Genomic DNA, 21,230 nt, shown 5'->3' with positions numbered 1-21,230 from the left:
AGAGTCTAGTATGCAGAATATATAAAGAACTCTTACAACTCAAGAACAAACATCACAATCAAAAATGGGAAAGGAATTGAATAGATATTTTTTCAAAGAAAATACACAAATGATAAGCACATAAAAAGATGCTCACCATCATTAGTCATTAGGGAAATGCAAGTCAAAACCACAAGGAGATGCCACTTTAAACCTATTAGATTGTCTATAAACAACAATAACAAAACGGAAAATAACAAGTGTTAGCAAGATATGGAGAAATTGAAGCCTTCCTATATTACTGATGGGAATGTAAAATGTACAAGAGTTTGGCAGTTCCTCAAATGGTTAAATACAGAGTTCTCACATAACCCAGCAATTCCATTTCCAGGTATACATACCTAGGAGGAATTGAAAACGTTTATACAAAAACTTAGGACAAGAAAGTTTATAATAACATTATTAATAGCCTAAAAGGAGAAACCACTCAAATGTCCATTACTTGACTGATAAATTATCAATTGATAAATGAAGAAAATGTGGTGTATACATATGATGGGATATTATTCAGCTTTAAAAAGGAATAAAATTTGACATGTTACAACATGGATGGATCTTGAAAACATGCTATGCAAAAGAAGCCAGACAAAAGGTCACATATTGTATAATCCCATTTATATGATATATCCAAAATAGGCAAATCCATAGACAGAAAGTAGATTACTGATTGCCAGGGGCTAGAGATAGTGGAATTGCTAATGGGTATGGAGTTTATTTTTTGGGAATAATGTTCTGGAATCAGATAAGAGTAAATATGTGCACAACCATGTGAGTAAGCTAAAAAACCAGTGGATTGTACACTTTGGAATGGTTAAGATGATGAATTTTATCTCAATTTTTAAATCTACCTAATTTAAAACGAATGACATTTATTATACTGGGTAAGAACTGTAATTTTGGTAAGCAGAGGTAAAGAACAAAGATGCCAAAAAGCACTCTTAAAAAACTCATAAAATACATAATTTTAACCATGTTTAAGTAGTTCAGTGGCATCAAGTACCTCCACGTTGTGCAACCATCCTCACCATCCATTTCCTGAACTTTTCTCATTCTACAACACTGAACAACTCTACCCATTAAATAGTAACTCCCATTTCTTCTTTCCGCTACTCCTGCCAACCGCTGTTCTACTTTATCTCCATGAATTTAACTTCATAAAAATTGAATCATACAGTATTTGTCCTTTTGTGACTAGCTTCCTTCAATGAGTATGTCTTCAATGTTCATCTGTATTGTAGCACGCGTCAGGATTTCTGTCCTTCCTGAGGCTGAATAATATTCCATTGTACGTAAACACCATATTTTCTTTATCCATCATCCAACAATGGACACTTGGGTTACTTCCACCTTTTTGGCCACTTTGAATAATGCTGATCAACAAGGGTGTACAAATATTTGTGTCTTTGCTTTCTTAAGAAAATAAAAAACAGTTATGATCTGTTTTTGAAGGGAGATTTTGAAAGAAGTTTGTTAAATGTTAAGTGAAATAAGTCAGAAAGAGAAAGACAAGTACCATATGATCTCACTTATATGCGGAATCTAAAGAAAAGAATAAGTGAATGAACTAATCAGAAACAGTTCTGGGGACAAAGAGGAAAAACTGAGGGTTGTTAGATGGGTGGGGTATGGGGATAAGGGGTAAGGTAAGGGGTTTGGAAAATAGTCGGTAACCACAAGATGGCCACGGGGTTTTGAAAATTAATTTGGGGAACGTAATCAATAATGTTGTAAAGATTTTGTCGGGTATCTGATGGACACGTGTCCCATTTGGGAGACCACCTCAGGGATGCTGTAGATGCCTGATCACGGCACTGTACACCTGAAGCTGAACAATAATGAATGCCAACTATAATTTTATATACATAATGTGATGGCTCGGTGCGATGTCGGAGGGATAGTGGATGGGGGGATGGGGGGTGGGGGGTCCACAGTGCGAGGGATATAAATGATGAACGTCTAAGTATTACCGTGTCTTGTGCACCTAAAAGTAATAAAAAAAAACCCAACATATACTTTGCATTAGCTCAAGGATTAGCCACTTATTTTAGTTCAAAGCCACCCAAAAGAGAACCCAAAGATCAATGGTACTATATGGTTTAAAGAAACACAAAAGATATAAAAGTATCCATTGCAAATTTATTTTGCATTATTATGCATTAGGAAGCTTAACTTAAAAACCAACTGCATATTAAAAAGATATGTTATCTCTGTTCATAGCAGAACAGGTTTCAAAATATATTTTCTTTTAAATGTATTCAGTCAGTACATAATCTTTTATAAAAGTTGTATATATATTTTTTCTGTCAACACCTTCATTATATTTATAAATACAAGATTTACACAGCACTCCATCAAAAAACAATTAAAACTCCTTACAAATATCTACATATATTTCATACCTATAAAACTTCCAAAGGAGTGCTCTGTTAAAGGTAGGCCTTAGTTAATGGTTCATTTACTGGTGCAGCAAAATACATATAAATCTGTAAAGTTTTCTTTGTCCATAAAACATCTCGAAAAATTAGCAAGACACTTGTGAAACTGAGCTTCCTAAACCACCATATGTTAGATAAGAATTTGATATGCATATTTCCATGAGATTCAAAAATCAGACAGATAGTAGAAATAAAGACCTACTGAAAACAAACGCATACTACACAGAGCAGTTAAGGCAGGAGTATGATGAATGAGAAAAATTGAGAAGTAGGATACAGGAGATGTGGAAGGAAAAAATAGTAATAATGCATTACGAGAGTCTGAACTTGGGTATAAACCCCACTGGCATCCAGTTAGGAACCCTCATCCTTACTTAGGAATGTTCACATTGTTGAAAACTTTCTCAGACATGCCCTCCCAGTTCCATGTTGCCACCAGAATGCTTGATGTGTTTTCTTCGGTAAAATCACCTTGGATAAGACTAAAACACTAGGTCTAAATCTGAATTGCTAGTTCTTCATGATTTAAATTTATAAGAAAGATTTCTCTCCCTGGTAAAGGTTATCACTGATCAATATTATTAATATCCAGAGGTATATATGCTGAATTTCATTCTAGCCAAGACTATTAAGACAAGTAAAGGAAAGTAAAACTAGGTTTTTGTTTGACTTTTGAACAAAGGTAATAGATCCCTGATACTGAGTGACTTTTGGAGCAGCCACTCATAAATACTTATGGGCTAAGTGGGCACTTTTCAGAGAAACAGGAAGGAAGAAAAGAAGAAAGGATTCTTTATCTCAAATCTTGCCAGAGACGAGTCTTACTACAGTCCAGCACCTTCTACTGAAAAGGACATAAGAAGACTGCTGTCACTCTTACTCTAGAAGTATTAAAGGAAAGCTATCCTTTCTAGCAGAGAGATGACTTTTTCTATTTATGCGTTTCAAAATTTGGACTCCAATAACTTTGAGAGTTGCATACTGCTTGCAGGAACATATTTCAAATCTTACCTTGTTCTAATATACAAACCGGAAGAAAAAGAATGGAAGAAAAGGAATAGGAGGAGGAAGAGGAGGGAGGCAGAGGGTTGTTTATCAAGGTTGGCCCTGAGAGGTACCACTAGCATCTCCCCTTCAGCACCAGAGAGTCTCCATGTGGTGTGGCTCCCCAACGGCTCTCAGAGACGGCATGCGCAGCATCTCCTTTTCTGTCAAGTTCATAGCTCAGTGCACTGGTTCCCAGGCTCCTCGAAGGAAGTGAGCTCCCAGATGCTGTTGTCTCGCAGCAGTGGCTCAATGTCCTCATCAGTGCCCTGTTCTGGGCTGTTGGTCAGGTTGCAGCTGATGCTGTTGCTATGTTTTTGAATTCCACCACCTTTAGTGTATTCAGGGATGAATAATGCAACCAGAAAAGACATAAGAACTATACATGCCCCAAATAAAAACGGCGGGCCTGGGACGACAGCTCCCTTAAGGATGCAGGAAACAAATGCAGATGAATTTGGTTAGTCTTTTCAATCCAACATTAGTTCTGAAGGACATAAAAACCATACCACCTCAAAGTGAATCATTTTCTCATAAGCAAATGTTTCATTTGGTGTCAAGGCAAATTCTTCTAGGGTCTAGTGTTTACAACATGACAGAGGACAACTAATCACTGCTTTTTTTTTTTTTTAACCACTTTTCAAGTTTCACCAAACCTGTAAATAACAGTTGTTTACCTCTAATCTCATAATGTGTCTTCAAATCATGTATTCTGCACAATAACATTAATTACAATTTTGTACAGAAATCTACACTAAAAATCACTTGGAAGGAGGGAAGAAATACCAAAAAAACAATAGAAAAAGAACTCTTATCTAGCTCAATTTCTACTTGGAATCTTAGGTCATTTTGTCTTTTATTTGGCTTGGGTTTTATCAGAGTAAATTGTGTAGGTGAAAAGAGAATCTGAACAGAGTTAAGACAAATCTTTTACATAAGGTATTAAATCATTGAAATGATCCCTCTCCAATCCCAGGAAGCACACTGAACACGCACTTATTACTGTCAAATACAATAGTAATATTATACAAATAAGAACATTCTCCAAATTTAAGGTCAGATTTTGCTATAGTCAGACATAATCACTGTTATGAAACTAGACTCATCCCCAGCTTACCTGCAGGGCAACGTTGTTAGAACTCAATTTTGGTTCCAACTCAGTCAGCTCCACGTGAAACATGTAGAATATGAAGCCGTACAGCGCTGGCCCCAGGCCATTACACAGTCCTCTTATTCCAGTTATGATCCCTTGGGCAACTCCTATGTTAGAACAAAGAACAAAGCCAGTCTTCTCTGAAAAGCATCTCAAGACTGGACTTAACAGTACTTTCTTGTGATACACTGATTCAGCGGGGCTAGGTAGTCCATGCTAAGGAAAGTAGGTCAGGGATTTCACCCATCATATTTTCACTCACTGCACAAATAGTTTTTTGGTTTTACTGTGTCCTTTAAATGTTGTCACTCTGCCCTAACATCTGCAAGGAGGTGAAGTGACAGTACTGTTTCTGAAATCCCTTAGGGGCTGAATTCCTCCCGTAACAGCTAGATCTTCCTATAAATGGGGAATAACATGAAAAACTTTTAATATTTTCCATTTACAGGCAGTTTCCACTTTTCTGTGGATCAAGATTTTCCCACTCTACTCATTTAATGGCACTTTTACAAAACCAATTTGCCCTTTGCCTCCTCAGTCCCTGTGAGCCCACAGCAGTCCTGGTGCTTTGGTCTCAGCGCCTGCAGACTCTGTCCCTCATGGTGACCTCTGCACGATGACGTGATGCATCTTCCTGCAGACTTGCCATGAAAAATCCCACAAGTGCCAATTTCTAGATAGCTCTGGTTTCTAACATGGCAGGTAAAAAATTAGCTTGAACCATATGAAGTACATGTTTGTAAGTCAAAGATGGTCAGAGATAATTCAACCTAATACAGTGTGTTGTAATAAGTTTGTATGCTGACATTTAGAAACATCTGTATTAACATGTAATACGCATAAAAAGAGTAATGAAAATTTACGCCATGAAAGACAGGACAGTATTTGTCTGATACCAAGTAGTGCCCCTCCTCCACAGATGGCCTGCCTTCACTTCAGTCACCACACCTCCCCAAGGACGTGCAGCCAGCTGAGTTACCACAGCCAGGGTGACACACAGAATTTGTGGTCAAGTGACATTATTTTAAAATGTGGATATGAATAAGATGGCTAATTTCTGATGTGGAAAAACAGCTGCAATGAATAAACTGTCTTTTCCAATCTAGTTTTTTATCGAAACTTTTTAAAGGGCTCTAAGGCATTTAAATATTTTTTCCTTCTAAAATTCACTATTTCCTGACTACAGTAAGTTGAGCCATTAAGAGATGAAGAAGGAAAAGGATTAATTCTGGTAGTGAGAACTGCCTGATAGGGAAGCCAGAGGCACAGAAGGATGAAGAGTATAGAGTAGAGTGCTATTCCCCACAGTCATCTTAATTTTGTCTTCACTCTGCATCCAATTATCAATAACTACACAAATTTACTTTTTCTTTTATTTTTTTTCAATTAAAGTTTATTAGGGTGACAATTGTTAGTAAAGTTACATAGATTTCAGATGTACAATTCTGTAATACATTATCTATATATCACATTGTGTGTTCACCACCCAGAGTCAGTTCTCTTTCCATCACCATATATTAGACCCCGTTTACCCTCTTTCTAGAGCCCTCTCCCCCTTTAACCTCTGGTAACCACTAAGCTATTGTCTGTGTCTATGAGTTTTTGTTCCTTCATTTGTCTGTCTAGTTCTTTTGTTGTTTTCAGTTTTATATAACACATATCAGTGAAATCACATGGTTCTCTGCTTTTTCTGTCTGACTTATTCTGCTTAGCATTATAATCTCAAGATCCACCCATGTTGTCACAAATGGTACTATTTCATCTTTTCGTACCACTGAATAGTATTCCATTGTGTATATATACCACAACTTCTTTTTCTTTATCCTCTGAAAGAATCATTTCCTAAATTAAGCTAATGGACTTTGAGTGATTCCAAATTAAAGAAATTTTAGTGATTATAGTGATTAAATAGAGAGCTCATTGTTTTACTAACTAATCTATCATTATTTAACAGACAACTGTTAAAATTTGATAATAGTCTAGCTAATTCTAATGGTATCAAAGGAGTCAAAACTGAAAGAATAAAATAGATTCTAATTCTCAGTATTCTGAACTGTTGAGTCCAGATTTTAAAAATAGGAGTATAAGATCAGAGCAGAAGTAAAACAGAATTTTCCTACTATTTGCCAAAGCAAATAGGTATGACTATTGGGAAGGGACCACATGGCTGCCACCTCCTGTTGTGCTGATGGGAAGAAAGGCTCAGAATTGCTCGTGCGTTTGGCCGGTATGTCTCAGCTGAAGGAGGAAATGAGGGAACAGTGAGCTCACCTTGCTGGTCTGACTCCGCATTCCGAGAGATGAGGGCACTGACTGCTGGAAACGTGATACTGGACATGGCGGCCACGGTCCCCGCTGCCCACATCATCCTGCAATGATAGGACAAGTGGCAATTCCATGGCAGGCCAGTCCCACGGAGCTTGCTGCTCAGAGTACAATCAGTGGCAAAAGACAACATGCTTTCGGTTTTCTACATGTTAAGTTGTATTTAATTTTTCCTCTTTAAAAAATTGATTTTTTTTTAAACGTGGAAGGTTATAAATCACCCTATTAATAGTGACTACTTCATAGGCTGGGAAAGTTTCATATCTTTATTTTATCTTTCCTTTTTCAAATTTGTTTTTCTTCCTGGCTTCCCTGTTACTATCTTTAGATGTAAGCTTAATGAAGTTTAAAAGGATTTCTTGTTTCTATAAACACCGCATTTTCCTCAGCAATTTCCCAGTTTCTCTTTGTACTTCTCAAAGGCTCACCCCCCCATTACCTATGTGCTACCCCTCAACAAAGCGTCATGTGCCATCAATAGAAAAACACACACAACAGAAACCTGAAATGCAGGAGACTTCCTGCAGACTTCTAAGCCTGATTCCTTTAGACTTTTGTCCTTTTCTCAATGAAAGAGACTTAAGTGTGTGTCAGTATTAAATGAGCGTGAGGAAAGTGAGGCCCCTCCTCAGGGATAGCTGACATGTACATCCTTACTGAAAAGGAAAAACTTCTCAGGTTGATAAAATCTTTTTAACCTAGTACAAGCTTGACAGAATCAGCTATTGAATCAAATTCATAGAACCAAAATCTTAAAGAACAAGAATAAGCCACCGACCTCTAAAGCATTTCTAGTTTCTCTAAATTATGTCATGTATGCCAAACGAGGACCAACTCTAATATTTAAAATGAAGATGTGAACTTTGGTATTTGGTGACCAGACACATAGGGAAACCTGCCACATAACAAAACAGCACTCAGGATTCTTTTTTATTTCTTCTGATTCCAGGGTTTATTTGGCCCTTCCGGTTTATGGGAATCCAATATGCTAGCAGTAGTAACTGCCTCAGGGTACACACGATTTTGGATGAGATCTTAGGATTCATCTAAGACCCGTTAGATGAATAAAGACCTCTTAGATGAATAAAGGTCATGTCACAGGCACGAGGTCTCTCAGCTAATTACAGCAGTGAACCCTTCTGTCATTTTTCCCCTTGTCTTTTTGTTGTTTTTGACTATATATGATGTCCCCCAAAACTGACAATGTTTCAAAAGGTAGACATAAAACTTTTGTTTTGGGGGGTTCGCAGGAGGAAGCACATACATTTAATTAAGTAACAACTCACTGAAAGCTGCTGAAGTGAAGACAATCTTTACAAATAACCCTAAATTACCTAGCTCTGCCATTCCCCAAATTAAGTCTAAACAGTTTTTGAAATGTCGTATGCAGCAAAGCAGTAAAATAACCCTTGCTTCCTTCACATCTCTCAACCCACTTGAGCTCCTCTAAAATATGCATCTGTCTGTTAGTTCATGAGAATCCATGGGAGAAACTTACCAGGCCTGAGATCCAAAACCATACCAGGCTAATTGGAACATCTGAAAACCCAAGCCAAGAAGGACGGTGTTCTTATTCCCTAATGATTTCATTAAGATGGTAAGAAAGACTGTCTGCAAAGCAAGGGAGACAATCCTGAGTAACCACGTGAACACACAGATTTGATGACAGCTCTGTGAAGGAAGCCCACCGTTGGTCACCAGGGACCAGTAAGAGTGCACGGCCTGACTCGTGACACTGGAAACTGTGCAGTACTGAGGTAACACTAAAGCAGTGGAACTTCAGGGGCTTTCGAACTGGCCTGGAGCACAGGGTCTTCAGCCTCCTCCCCCAAAACTTGTTTATCTGGTGCTTTGCTAGCACTTCCCCAAAAAGGTCACCACACATAGCTGTTCACGCGTTATTGTGATTGAGAGGGACATGGCCTCTGTTCCTTCGGAGAACCACCGATCACCTAACTACCAGTAAAGAGCAAGCCCCTGCTGAATATTTATAGGATATGTGGGATTTTTCTGGAGGTTAGCAAATTAAGTAACTTGGATTGATATAAATTTGATTACAAATACCATATACTTTGCTAAAAAAAAACTAGTTGAGATAGTCTGAGAAGGCATAGGATAAAAGATGAGTCTGGACTAACTGACTAACTGGAGTTAATATAAAAACCCCAAATGACAAGCAACTTGAAAGTTTAACATAATTTACATTTGCTGATACTGTTTAATAAAAGAAAGAAAAGTTCTTTGCCCTGATGCATTTCTATGAGCCTTGTCAATTCTAACATTTAGGCAAAACAGTTCTGTAGGATTCTCACTTCTCCTAAGAGTTATCACAGAAGAGAGCTTCATTTGGCCTCCAAGCTTTAAAGTAGCACATACAGCCTCTAGGCAGTTGCATATCATATAGTGAATGTATTTAAGCATGTCAGTGAATTAATTTAAAGACATATAACCTGCCTTTTGTGGTCCTGTATTTTAATAGATGAGGAAATGTTTAATGTTCTTTACTCATTACATATATGCTAATACACTGATTTACCATATATTTCTTCAGTCCTGGGAATAACAGAGGTTGGAACAGTTACTGATTTGCATTTTTGCTTTTTACTTCTACTTACTTTTTAACATTAAAATAATATTGAAACATTCTCCTGGTTAAGTAAATTGTGCATTATCTGGAGTGAGTTAGATTATTGTTGGAGGTTATAAAAGCAAGTATTTGCTGAATAGACCCAGGAGAGGTAACAATAAGCATTCCAAAAAGTACTGAAAGGTTGTATTAAATTCCTAACTCATAACCTCAACATTCTATTAAACATGGAATAGTTCATTGGACCACATCCGCAGCTCACTGGGTTTGATACTGTACCATAGACGTGCAAGATGTGGCTGTGGCAAGGGAGGAGGGGGCGACTAAGCTAGGGTGCAGGGGATGTTCGTGACTATTTCCTTGCAGCTTCCTGTGACCTACAGAATAAAAATGTTAAAAAAAAAAAAAAAGGGATGAGTAAAGTGCCACTCACCTGAGCCACAATAGATAGAATTCCTACCATAGCTATGAATGCTACAATTTTAACAGATCCGAAACCTATGACCTGTGGAATAGAAAACAAACAAGAACACTTTTATAATGTAGGTACTATAAAACTAATAAATGTTATATTCTAGTAAAGCTATAGGATAAAATAGTTGAAGAAAGTTCATAACACCTTGACAATGACAAATTAAGGCAGTGCTGAAAGTTGAACCTATTTAACCAGTAAGTTAAAAGAAATCATTACAAGAAGGCACAATTTAACAAATTTTTAAGATAGTATTTTTCATTATAGGCCTATCTATTGCTTCATATCCCTCACCATCCCCAACTCACCAAAAAACAAATATAGAGGGTGCCAAAAAAAATGTATATACATTTTAAGAAAGGAAAAATCTGTATTAAAATTATGCTGATGGTAACCACTTTGAATACCGCTTGTAATTGCAGAAGACAAACAGTGACTTGTATTCATCTTTCGTTATCTGTATATATTGAGTTTCACAATTTTAATACAGCTTTTTCCTTTCTTAAAATGTAATACATTTTCTTGGCATTCTCTGTATAATGTTATTAAGCATTAGAATAGAGAAAAAACAATCTGACTTTTGAAACTGCCTATACAGAATTTGCTCATTAGCAAAGTCAGTGACTCTCAACTTTGGCTGCACATTAAAGTCATGTGGGCAACAGAGAAGAAGCGAGGAGGGGAATGGGGAGGGGAGCAATAAGACTCTGGAACCCATTAGTTCAATTAAATTAGACTCTGGGCCAAAACACAGATATGTTTTAAAAAACTTCCATTGTTATTCTAATGAGCAGCCAAAATTAGACGGCAATAATTTCTAAACTTCTTACCTTAACAACAGTTCTGAAATGCTGAAAACTCTTAGTTTCAAATATCAAGTTTTTAAAAAAGTTAAATTATTTTTCCCTCTATTGAAATTCTATGAGATTTAGAAAAAAAACCTTAAAAATTATTAATAAAACAGACTAAAAAGACAATAGAAAACATCAAGGAAACTAAGAGTTTGTTCTTTGAAAAGATAAACAAAATTGACACACCTTTAGTTAGACTCACCAAGAGAAAAAGAAAATGGACTCAAATAAAATCAGAAATTAAAGAGATGTTACAACTGGCACCATACAAAGGTTCTAATACGCCAGCAAACTGGATAACCCAGAAGAAATGGATAAATTCCTAGAACCATACAACTTACCAAGACTGAATGATGATGAAATAGAAAATCTGCACAGACCAATTATTAGCAAGGAGTTTGAATCAGTTATCAAAAATCTCCCAACAAACAAAAGTCTAGGTGCAGATGGCTTCACTGGTGTCACACTCTCAGGAAAACTATGAGAACGGTGAACTTAACAAATTTCATTTAAAAATATCTCCAGAAATAGAGGAATTTATCTGAGGAGGAGGCCTGTCTGTCAAAGTGGAGTAAACCATTAGAAAGACTTCCAGTGAAATCAGGAACAGACCAGGGCAGAATTGCTATGGAAGGCAACTCAGGTCTCGGCAATCTCAGAGACATGAAACAACAGCTGGAGAAAGGACCTAAAAAAACAACAACGATAAAAACCCCCAAAACATCCCCTTAAGTCAACTGTCTTTTGGGGGAACATAGTAAAGTGTAAATTTTTAAAGAGACAAAAAGCAGAGGAGAGAAAAGGGTATTCTGATTATTGCCTGAGATCTCCGTGGCATCCAGTGATGACGAGCTATGGCCTACCGCAGATGGCTCAGCAAGCTGGCTGTGGCCTGGCCCCGGGCCAGGGCGTTTTGGAGTAAACCTTCCCTGTCTGAAATGTGATGGATACTATTAAAGATTTAAAACATGATAAATTCTGTTTCTGCTAGTTTTCTTTCTTCTCAAGGAAGTTTTTTCAGAACAAACATTTCACTGTATTTTAAAACATCAGTGCATTAGAGGTTTCCTGACTACTAATTATATGTTAGCACCTATATTTATAACTTGAAGCAAGTTCACACACTTTTTTTCTACACATTGTTTTTCCCAAAATACCTTTAGACAGATGCCAATTTTTTATTTTCCTCATGTTCAAAAGTTAGTTAGGTACCTACTACCCACCTGCCTGAGATAGAGAAAAAAACTTGAATACTGTCCAGCTTCAGGAAGGTAAGAAAGAAACACGGTGATACAGATTAGTAAGACAGTAGAATCTTTTCCAACTTTCTTCAGTGACTAGGAAAAAGCACAAAGAGAAACGCATAAAAAGCAAATAGACACTAATGTCACTGATATTCTGATACTGGCATTATTGTTTTGATCTATTAAGGTACGTAACAGAAGTTGAATGGATCATAAAAGAAGTGAACCTTAACATTAAATCTATCACCATATCTCTACGGAAGGTAGAAGTTCGAATTTCTGAGATATTTGCTTCAAAAATTACAGCTTAAAATACACACACACACACACACACACACACACACACATGCACACGTAACAATACTGGTTTACAACCTGTAACAGACCTTAAACATCCTACGAACAGACCCTGAAAACACATTGCTCCAGAACCTTTAATTTCATATCTCTGTTTCATTCATAATATAACTTCTTGAAAGCCATAAATAGTATAGGGTTTTCATTACACATAAATTCACTCTACTCTTTAAAATGTTAATATGCAATTTCCAGTAAACTGGTCAACAAATTAAGTATGCTCTAGCCATGGGGTCAGTGAGAAGATTCTCTAACCAGCAACAACTTTTTGAATACTATAACCTTGTCCAAAAATCCTTCTTACATTCCTTTCCACACAGGATTTCTGAGCAGACCAAAATGTGCACTGTTGTCTAACAAGTGGAGAGTGCTGCAGTGCATTCCAGGTCATCAGAACCTTTAACAGTAGCAAAAAGTGCTAATGTCTATTGAGAACTTGCTACGCACCAGACACAAGACTATCTAATTTGCATACCTTCACTGTAATCCTCACAACAGCCCTGAAAAGTAAGCCACAGTAGTTTCACTTCACAGAGGAGTTTCCGTGTGTAAGCTGACCACTACGTGACAAGAAGGTGGGAGGCCTGACCAGCTCCCAGATGTCCACCTGGTTTCCTTCTTTCCTGATGTGGCACAAACAGCTGTGGCACAAACAGAATGGGCAGGGTCCCCAGGTCATGCCCTCAGGGGGCTTTGTTGAAAAGAATTTCTGATTAGTTTTATTACATGTATTTTTCCTAAAGGTAAACTTGGGGGATAAAAATCAAAAATCAAACTCTGGTTAATTTTTTCCTGCATGTATTTTCTTCAAGAACAATTTCAAACCAGATAAGGTGGGAGGAGATAAGATTCTTCTTCTAAGTACTTTTCCTAGTTGTTAATGGGATATCCCCCATATCAAAACTCCCCATAATTATAGAAAACAAAGAACCTACTCAATCTGCAATATACAAGTTCAGCCTCTGGTCCAAATGGATATATATTAACAACTTAGAAAATAAACACTTTAATAAGGCCAAATCCTTTTGTCCTTTTTGAATTTAAGTGAATAAAAACAACCACTTCAAATAGATACCTTCATTTATTTTATTAAAAAACATATAAAAAGCACCAAGCAGAAAGAAAAAAAAGATACTTCCCTCCCTCATTAGGGATTAACTGGACAGTTTTTCTCTCTTCCCTTATAGTAGCCACATGCTTGATTTGAGAAATATCAATTCTCTATGTTCCTTGGTGCGCAGTCTACATCAGTCCCTTCCTTGCCATTAAATGTTTTCCATTTTTACTGGAGAAAGAAATGGATCAAAAATTGCTGGGATGCTTAAGGTTGCAGAAATGTTCTTTGATTAGCGTGGCTTAGAAAAATACTTAGGAAAGCGAAAGTTTTCTTATTTTTATTTACCACAAATGGGTCTGCTTGTTTCCAAGAAATCTGAACTCCCCAGGAGAGTGGTCTCATTTTCTCTGGGAAAGATTCTGGAACAGCAAATAAGATGAAGCAGATGTCCAGAAGAGCCACCACTGTGGCCACTAGCACAACGAGGCTGTCTCCGTAACTGGCGGAGAGGTAAGCTCCAATGGCCGGGCTGCTGACCAGACTGGCTGCAAAGGTGGCTGAGACCTGTGGAAAAAGCACACTGTCACCCAGGGTTCCATCTGCTGCAGGTACACACCTACAGCCATTCTTCCCTGGCTTTAAAACAAGACAAAAGGAATGTGTTGCACACACATTTCAAGAAAGAGAATTAAAGTAATTTTGTTTTAAGAATTTGTGCAACAATTATTAACTAACTGGAAAGCTACAAGAGTGAAATATAATAATGTTATTAAACTTAAAAATTGTGATAACACTCCTCATAAATAAAACTTACATGCTTTATTTAGTCTCCTTTAATTGGGGAACGGGGATGTGGGAAGACAGGTATAAAAAAAATTCCTGCAGCGTTTAGGATAAAATTCTACAAATTACTCAGGAACTGTGCTTGATTTCATCTCCCCAAAACATGCACTGTTTGAGCTTCTGGTCAAGATGGCAGAGTAGGTAAACGCTGTACTCTCCTCCTCCCAGGACCACATAAAAATTACAATTAAATTACAGAACCACCTAAAGACTACCTGAACAGAAGTCCTATAACTAAGGATATAAAGGAGAAGCCATGACAAGACTGGTAGGAGGAGTGGAGACACAAAATGGGCTTGTCCCACACCCACATGCGGCAATTAAAAATCAAGAGAGATATTTCAGCTGTGGTCATCCCCCCGAGAATCAATGGGTCTCAACCCCACACCAGGCTCCCCAGCCGAGGATTCCAGTGCCGGGTAAAGAAGTCCCCATAACTTCTGGCTGTGGAAACCAGAGCGAATGCAGCTGAGTGAGACAGAGGGCTGCTAGAGTCGCAGGCGTTCCTCTTAAAAGTCTGGCAAACAGACTTACTCACTGACAGACTCCCTCTGAGCTCTAGCGCTGGGGCAGCAGCTACAAAAGTGAAAAGAACATAATGGGAGTTAATGAATCATTGGCTTAAGGGCAAGGGCTGGATGGGCAATTTTTTCCTGACAGAAGTGCTCACAGACTCCACTGTTCCTTTGTTGAGCCCTCCGCGCACCCAACTTACAGGCACAGGCAGAGTGAAGTCTGGGTCTCCAGCAACCTGGCTAATGCCATTCGCCCCACCCTGATGATTCTCTGATAACTCACCCCACCCAAACAAGGGTTCTGCCCAAGTGACTTCCAGTGGCTGGCTTTTCCAAACAAAGGAACGGCATAGACTCCAGCTGTAGACTTTCCTAAAATTTCTGAAAGGTTCAAAAACATCAAACAGGCAACATCTGGACTTGGTGTGTCCTGTACCTCTTGCTAAGTGTGACACTAGTGACAGTCGGCCTTGGTTCACAGCTTTGACTCTCCCAGGTGCCGCGACCTCATCACAGGCAGCAACCTTCTGCAAATCATTTTGTAGCTCCTACCAGGTGGTCCCAGGCACAGGCAGACCTGACCTCGGCCTGTACCAGTGCCCTTCCCAAGATGCCCCGTAACCAACACACTCAGTGGAGGCCAGCTTCAGACCACACCAGAGCACCACCCAACCACCTCCACAAATGGTTCACCCAGCTCACTGGCTGTAGTCCCGGCCTTCCCTCACAGCCAATCATCCTGAGGGCCAATCCCTTCCAACAACAATCAAGGCTCAACCACAACAAGAGGGCACACACAATCCACACAAGATATAAATGTGGAGCACCCAGCTCAACTGACCAGGGAGACTGTGCCACTAGGTCCCACAAGACACCTACTAGACAAGGCCACTGTACCAAAACCAGGAAACACCAGACTACCAGCACATGGAAACAAACATAAGGAGTGAGCCTAAATGAGGAGATGAAAAAGCATGTCCCAAATGAAAAAAACAGGACAAAACTCTAGAAAAAAAACTAAACAAAATGGAGACAGCAATCCACCAGATGCAAAGTTCAAAACACCAGTTGTAAGGATGCTCAGTGAACTTAGAGGAATAATAGATAACTCACTGTGAATTTTAACAAAAAGCTAGAAAATATAAAAATGGGATAATAAAAACATAAAAAATAACCAGTCATAAATGAAGAATACATTAGAGGAAATCAACAGATTAGATGATGCATAGGCTACAATAAGCAATTCGGAAGACAGGGTAGTGGAAAACACCTAATCAGAACAGAACAAAAAAAAGAAAGGAAAAATAATGACAGTTTAAGGGAGCTCTGGGACAACATCAAGCATAACAACATTTGCATCATAAAGAGAAAGAGAAAAACACTTATTTACCTAAAAGGGAGCTCCCATAACCTGTCAGCAGATTTCTCAACAGAAACTTTGCAGGTCTGAACAGATTGGCAGTAAAAATTCAAAGTGAAGAAAACTAATGACCTACAACCAAGACGACTCCACCCAGCAAGGCTATCATTTAGCATTGAAGGAGAGATAAAGAGCTTCCCAGTTGAGAAAAAGCTAAAGGAGTTCATCACTACCAAAGCAGTACTAGAAGACACGTTAAAAAGACTTCTTTAAGAGGAAGAAGACAAAAGAACATAAATGTGAATAAAATGGAAATAATAACATATCTATTAATAATCAGTTCAAATGTAAATGGATTAAATGCTCCGATTAAAAGATATAGGTTGGCTGAATTGATGAAACAAGACTCATACATGTGCTGTCTACAAGAGGTCCATTACAGATTGAAACACAGACTGAAAGTAAAGGGATGGAAAAGATATTTCATGCAAATGGAAATGAAAAAAAGCTAGGGTAGCAATACTTGTATCAGATAAAATAGACTTTCAAACAATGGTAGTAACAGGAGACAAAGAGGAACATTTCATAATGATAAAAAGATCAACCCAAGAAGAGGACATAACCCTTGTAAACATTTACACACCCAACCTAAATATATAAAGCAAATATTGGTGAACATAAAGACACAGAGATCAATAGTAATATAATAATTGTAGGGGACTGTAACACCCCATTGACATCAATAGATAGATTATTCAGACAGAAAATCAACAATGAAATAGCGGCCTTAAATAACACATTATATCAGATGGATTTAATTGATATTTGTAGAACGTTTCACTGTAAAGCTGCAGAATATACATTCTTTTCAAGGGCTCATGGAACACTCTCCAGGAAAGACCACGTTAGGCCACAAAGCAAGTCTCAACAAATTAAAGATGACTGAAATCATATCAAGCATTTTCTCTGACCACAGTGGTTTGAAACTGGATGAATTAGAAGAAGAAAATTGAAAAGCACACAAACACATATAGGTTAAATAAACAATGAATGGGTTAACAATGAGATCAAGAAAGAAATCAAAAGATACCTTGAGAAGAATGATAATGAAAACACAATGACCCACAATCTATGGACACAGCCAAAGCAGTCCTAAGAGGGAAATTCATAGCAATACATGCATACCTCAAGAAATGAAAAATGTCACAATATCTTTCCAAAGGAACTAGAAAAAGAACAACAAACAAAGCCCAAAGTGAGTAGAAGGAAGGAAATAAAAAAGAGTAGAATGGAAATAAATGAAATAGTCTTTAAAAAGTACAAAAGATCAATGAAACCAAGAGCTATCTTTTTAAAAAGATAAATAAAATTGACAAACCTTTAACCAGACTCATCAATAAAAAGACAGGACACAAATAAATAAAATAAGAAATGAAAGAGGAGAAGTGACAAATGACATCACAGAAATACAAAGGATTACAAGAAAATACAATCAACAATTATATGCTAACAAACTGGTCAACCTAAAAGAAAGGATGACTTCCTAGAATAATACATCCAAGACACGAAAAAACAAAATCTGAACAGACCGATAACTAGTAACAAAATCGAATCAGTAATCAAAAAATGCCCAACAAACAACAGTAAATTTTAACAAACATTCACAGATGAATTAACACCTATCCTTCTCAGACTAGTCCAAAAAATTCAAGAGGAGGGAAGGTTCCAAAGCTCACTTTACAAGGGCAGAATTACCGATTCCAAAACCGAAAAAGATATTGAGAGAGAGAGAGAGAGAGACAGAGAGAGAGAGAGAGAGACAGAGAGAGAGAGAGACAGACAGACAGAGGTTGAAATACAGTCCAATATTCCCAATAAATATAGATGAAAAAATCCTCAAGAAAATATTAGCAAACTGAGTTCAGCAATACATTTAAAAGATCATACACCACGATTTATTCCTGAAATGCAAGGTTGGTTCAATATCCACACAATATCAATTAATGTCATACACCACATAATCAAAACATTATGAAAGATTATGAAAGATAAAAATCATATGATCATATCCACAGATGCAGAAAAAGCATTTGATAAAATGCAGTATCCATTTATGATTAAAAAAAAAAATAATCTCTCCGGGAATTAGGGGAACATACCTCAACATAATAAAGGCCACATATGACAAGCCCACAGCTAACATCATACACAACAATGAAAAGCTGAAAGCGCTTTCCTTAAGATCAGGAATAAGACAAGAATATCCATTTTCACCACTTTTATTCAACATAGTATTGGAAGTCCTAGCCACTACAAACAAACAAACAAAGAAATAAAAGGCATTCAAATTGGAAAGGAAGAAGTAAAGCTGTCATTATTTGCAGATGACATGATACTATATATGGAGAACCCTAAAGACTCCATCAAAAAAAGTATTAGAACTGATAAATTTAACCAAGTAGGTAAAAGACCTCTCTACTTGGAAAATTATGACACTGAAGAAAGAAACTGAAGAAATTACAAATAATAGAAGCACATACCCTGCTCATGGGACAGGAAGAATTAACAGTTAAAATGTCTACACCACCCAAAGCAATCTACCGATTCAATGTAATACCTATCAATATACCAGTGGCATTTGTTACATAAGTAGAACAAATCACCCTAAAATTTATATGGAACCACAAGAGACTCTGAATAGCTAAAGCAGTCTTGAGAAAGAATAAAGTTGAAGGTATCACGCCACCTGATTTCCAACAATACTGTAAGGTGATAGTAATCAAAACAGTAAGGTAGTGGCATAAAAACAGACAAATAGATCAATGGAACACAACAGAGAACACTGAAATAAACTCACATTAATCTATGACAAAGGAGTAAGAATATACAACATGAATAGACAATCTCTTCAATAAATGGTACTGGGAAAACTGTACAGACACATGCAAAAGAATGAAACTGGATCACTTTCTTACACCATATACAAGAATAAACTCAAAATGGAGTAAAGACTTAAATATAAGACTCGAAACCATAAAATTCCTAGAAGAAAACAGGCAGTAAACTCTTTGACATACTTCTTAGTAATATTTTTTGGATATGTCTCCTCAGGCAAGGGAAACAAACAAAAAAAGTAAACAAATGGGACTACATCAAACTAAAGAGTTTTTGTACAGTGAAGGAAACAAACAACCTACTGAGTGGGAAAAGATATTCACCAATAATACATGTAATAAGGGATCAGTATCCAAAATATATGAGGAACTCATAACTTAACACCAAAAAAAAAAATCTGATTAAAAAATGGACAAAGGACTTAACAGGCCTCTCCAAAGAAGACATACACATGGCCAATAGACACATAAAAAGATACTCAACATCACTAATCATCAGGGAAATGCAAATTAAAACCACAGTGTGATAACACCTCAGAATGGATGTCATCAATAAATCAGTAAACAACCAAGGCTGGCAAGGAAGTGAAGAAAAGGGAACCCTCATGCACTGTTGATGGGACTGTAAATTGGTGTAGTCACTATGGAAAACAGTAGAAAGGGTCCTCAAAAAATAAAAAACAGAGCTACTATATGACCCAGCAATTCAATTCCACTTCTGGGTATTTATCCACAGAAACCCGAAACACTAATTCAAAAAGACATATACAACCCTACGTGCACTGCACCATTATTTACAATAGCCAAGAAATGGAATCAATCTAAGTGTCCACTAACAGACGAAAGGATAAAGAAGATGTGGTTCATATATACAATGGAGTATTACTTGGTCATAAAAAAGAATGAAATCTTACCATTTGCAACAACATGGATGGACCTAGAGGGTATTATGCTAAGTGAAATGAGTCGGAGAAAGACAAATACTATATGATTTCACTTACGTGTAGAATCTGAAAAACAAATAAATGAATGAAACAGAAACAAACTCATAGATACAGAGAACATTTTGATGGTTGTTAGATAGGAGTGGGGTTGGGGAAATCGCTGAAAAACGGGAAGGGATAAAGATGTGCAAATTGCCAGTTATAAAAACAGGCATGCCATATAAAGTACAGCACAGGGAAACAGTAATATTGTAGTAACTTTTTAAAAAAATAACTATGTATGGTGTCAGATGGGCATGAGATTTATCGGAGTGATCACTGTGTAAGTTATATAAACGTCTTACCAGTATGCTGTACACCTGAAACTAAAATAACACTGTACGTCAACTGTAATTGAAGAAATAAAAAATTACTTTTAAAATATGCACTGTTTCCCAATTTTATTATTTGGTGATCATCTCATTAGCACTGAGAGGGAGGAAAATCCCTTGCATTCTTCTTTAGTTTTTTTACAATAACACACACACTCACACACACAAAGATTTTTTAAGAGAGAAGTCAAAGCTTTTTAAACAGACAGATCCCTGGGCTGTGGATTTCTGTCACGTTGTCACCCCCAACCTCCAGATAATACCAGAGACCACAGAGTCAACTGATTACACTTGTAACTTGAATTGATGTGGAGCCTCTTCATACTGCTTCCCTGTAAGTATGTAGAATGCTCCTTTTATTTTGGAATGTCATCTGAATGCTCAGAAGCTTAAATGGCAGCTTGAAAATTATAACCAAACTGAGTGTCAAAAGTATATTTATAAGTTGGTTACCTGAATGTCTAATGGATTTTAATAGAAACCACAAAAATCATTATCTATGATTAAAATACACTCCTGGTTAGCAATCACATTCTTCCTTACCCAACTGAAATAAAAAATACAATGTATTTGAAATTGCAATTATACTAAAAATAGTATAAAAGCCAAAAGTGAAATAAAATCATTACTAGGGAAAAGAAAGGTGTAGAAAATTCCAATTTCGGGAACAGAAATTTCATGGTTCAGTATTTATTAACTATCTACCATGTAGCACATGAATAAGAATACGGAGCTCCTA

The 21,230-nt window shown here is 37.1% G+C and overlaps 1 protein-coding gene across 2 annotated transcripts in view; it reads right to left on the bottom strand.

The window, feature by feature from the left end:
* Positions 1-2,060: 2,060 nt before the first annotated feature.
* MFSD14B (major facilitator superfamily domain containing 14B) overlaps positions 2,061-21,230 on the bottom strand; it is a 99,368-nt gene continuing 80,198 nt past the window's right edge. For both annotated transcript variants that reach the window (XM_081067018.1, XM_081067019.1), the window contains exons 6-12: positions 13,910-14,128; positions 12,130-12,243; positions 10,017-10,088; positions 8,495-8,607; positions 6,943-7,040; positions 4,636-4,778; positions 2,061-3,943 (exon numbers count right to left, since the gene is read on the bottom strand). In XM_081067018.1, coding sequence (XP_080923144.1) covers positions 3,692-3,943; positions 4,636-4,778; positions 6,943-7,040; positions 8,495-8,607; positions 10,017-10,088; positions 12,130-12,243; positions 13,910-14,128 — 1,011 coding nt within the window. In that variant the 3' untranslated portion in view covers positions 2,061-3,691. The remainder of the gene's footprint in view (positions 3,944-4,635; positions 4,779-6,942; positions 7,041-8,494; positions 8,608-10,016; positions 10,089-12,129; positions 12,244-13,909; positions 14,129-21,230) is intronic.

The sequence above is a fragment of the Rhinolophus hipposideros genome, assembly GCF_964194185.1.
Source record: "Rhinolophus hipposideros genome assembly, chromosome: 11".
NCBI lineage: Eukaryota > Metazoa > Chordata > Mammalia > Chiroptera > Rhinolophidae > Rhinolophus > Rhinolophus hipposideros.
The sequence above is the reverse complement of the archived record's forward strand: the minus strand, read 5'-3'. Positions and strand labels throughout refer to the sequence as shown.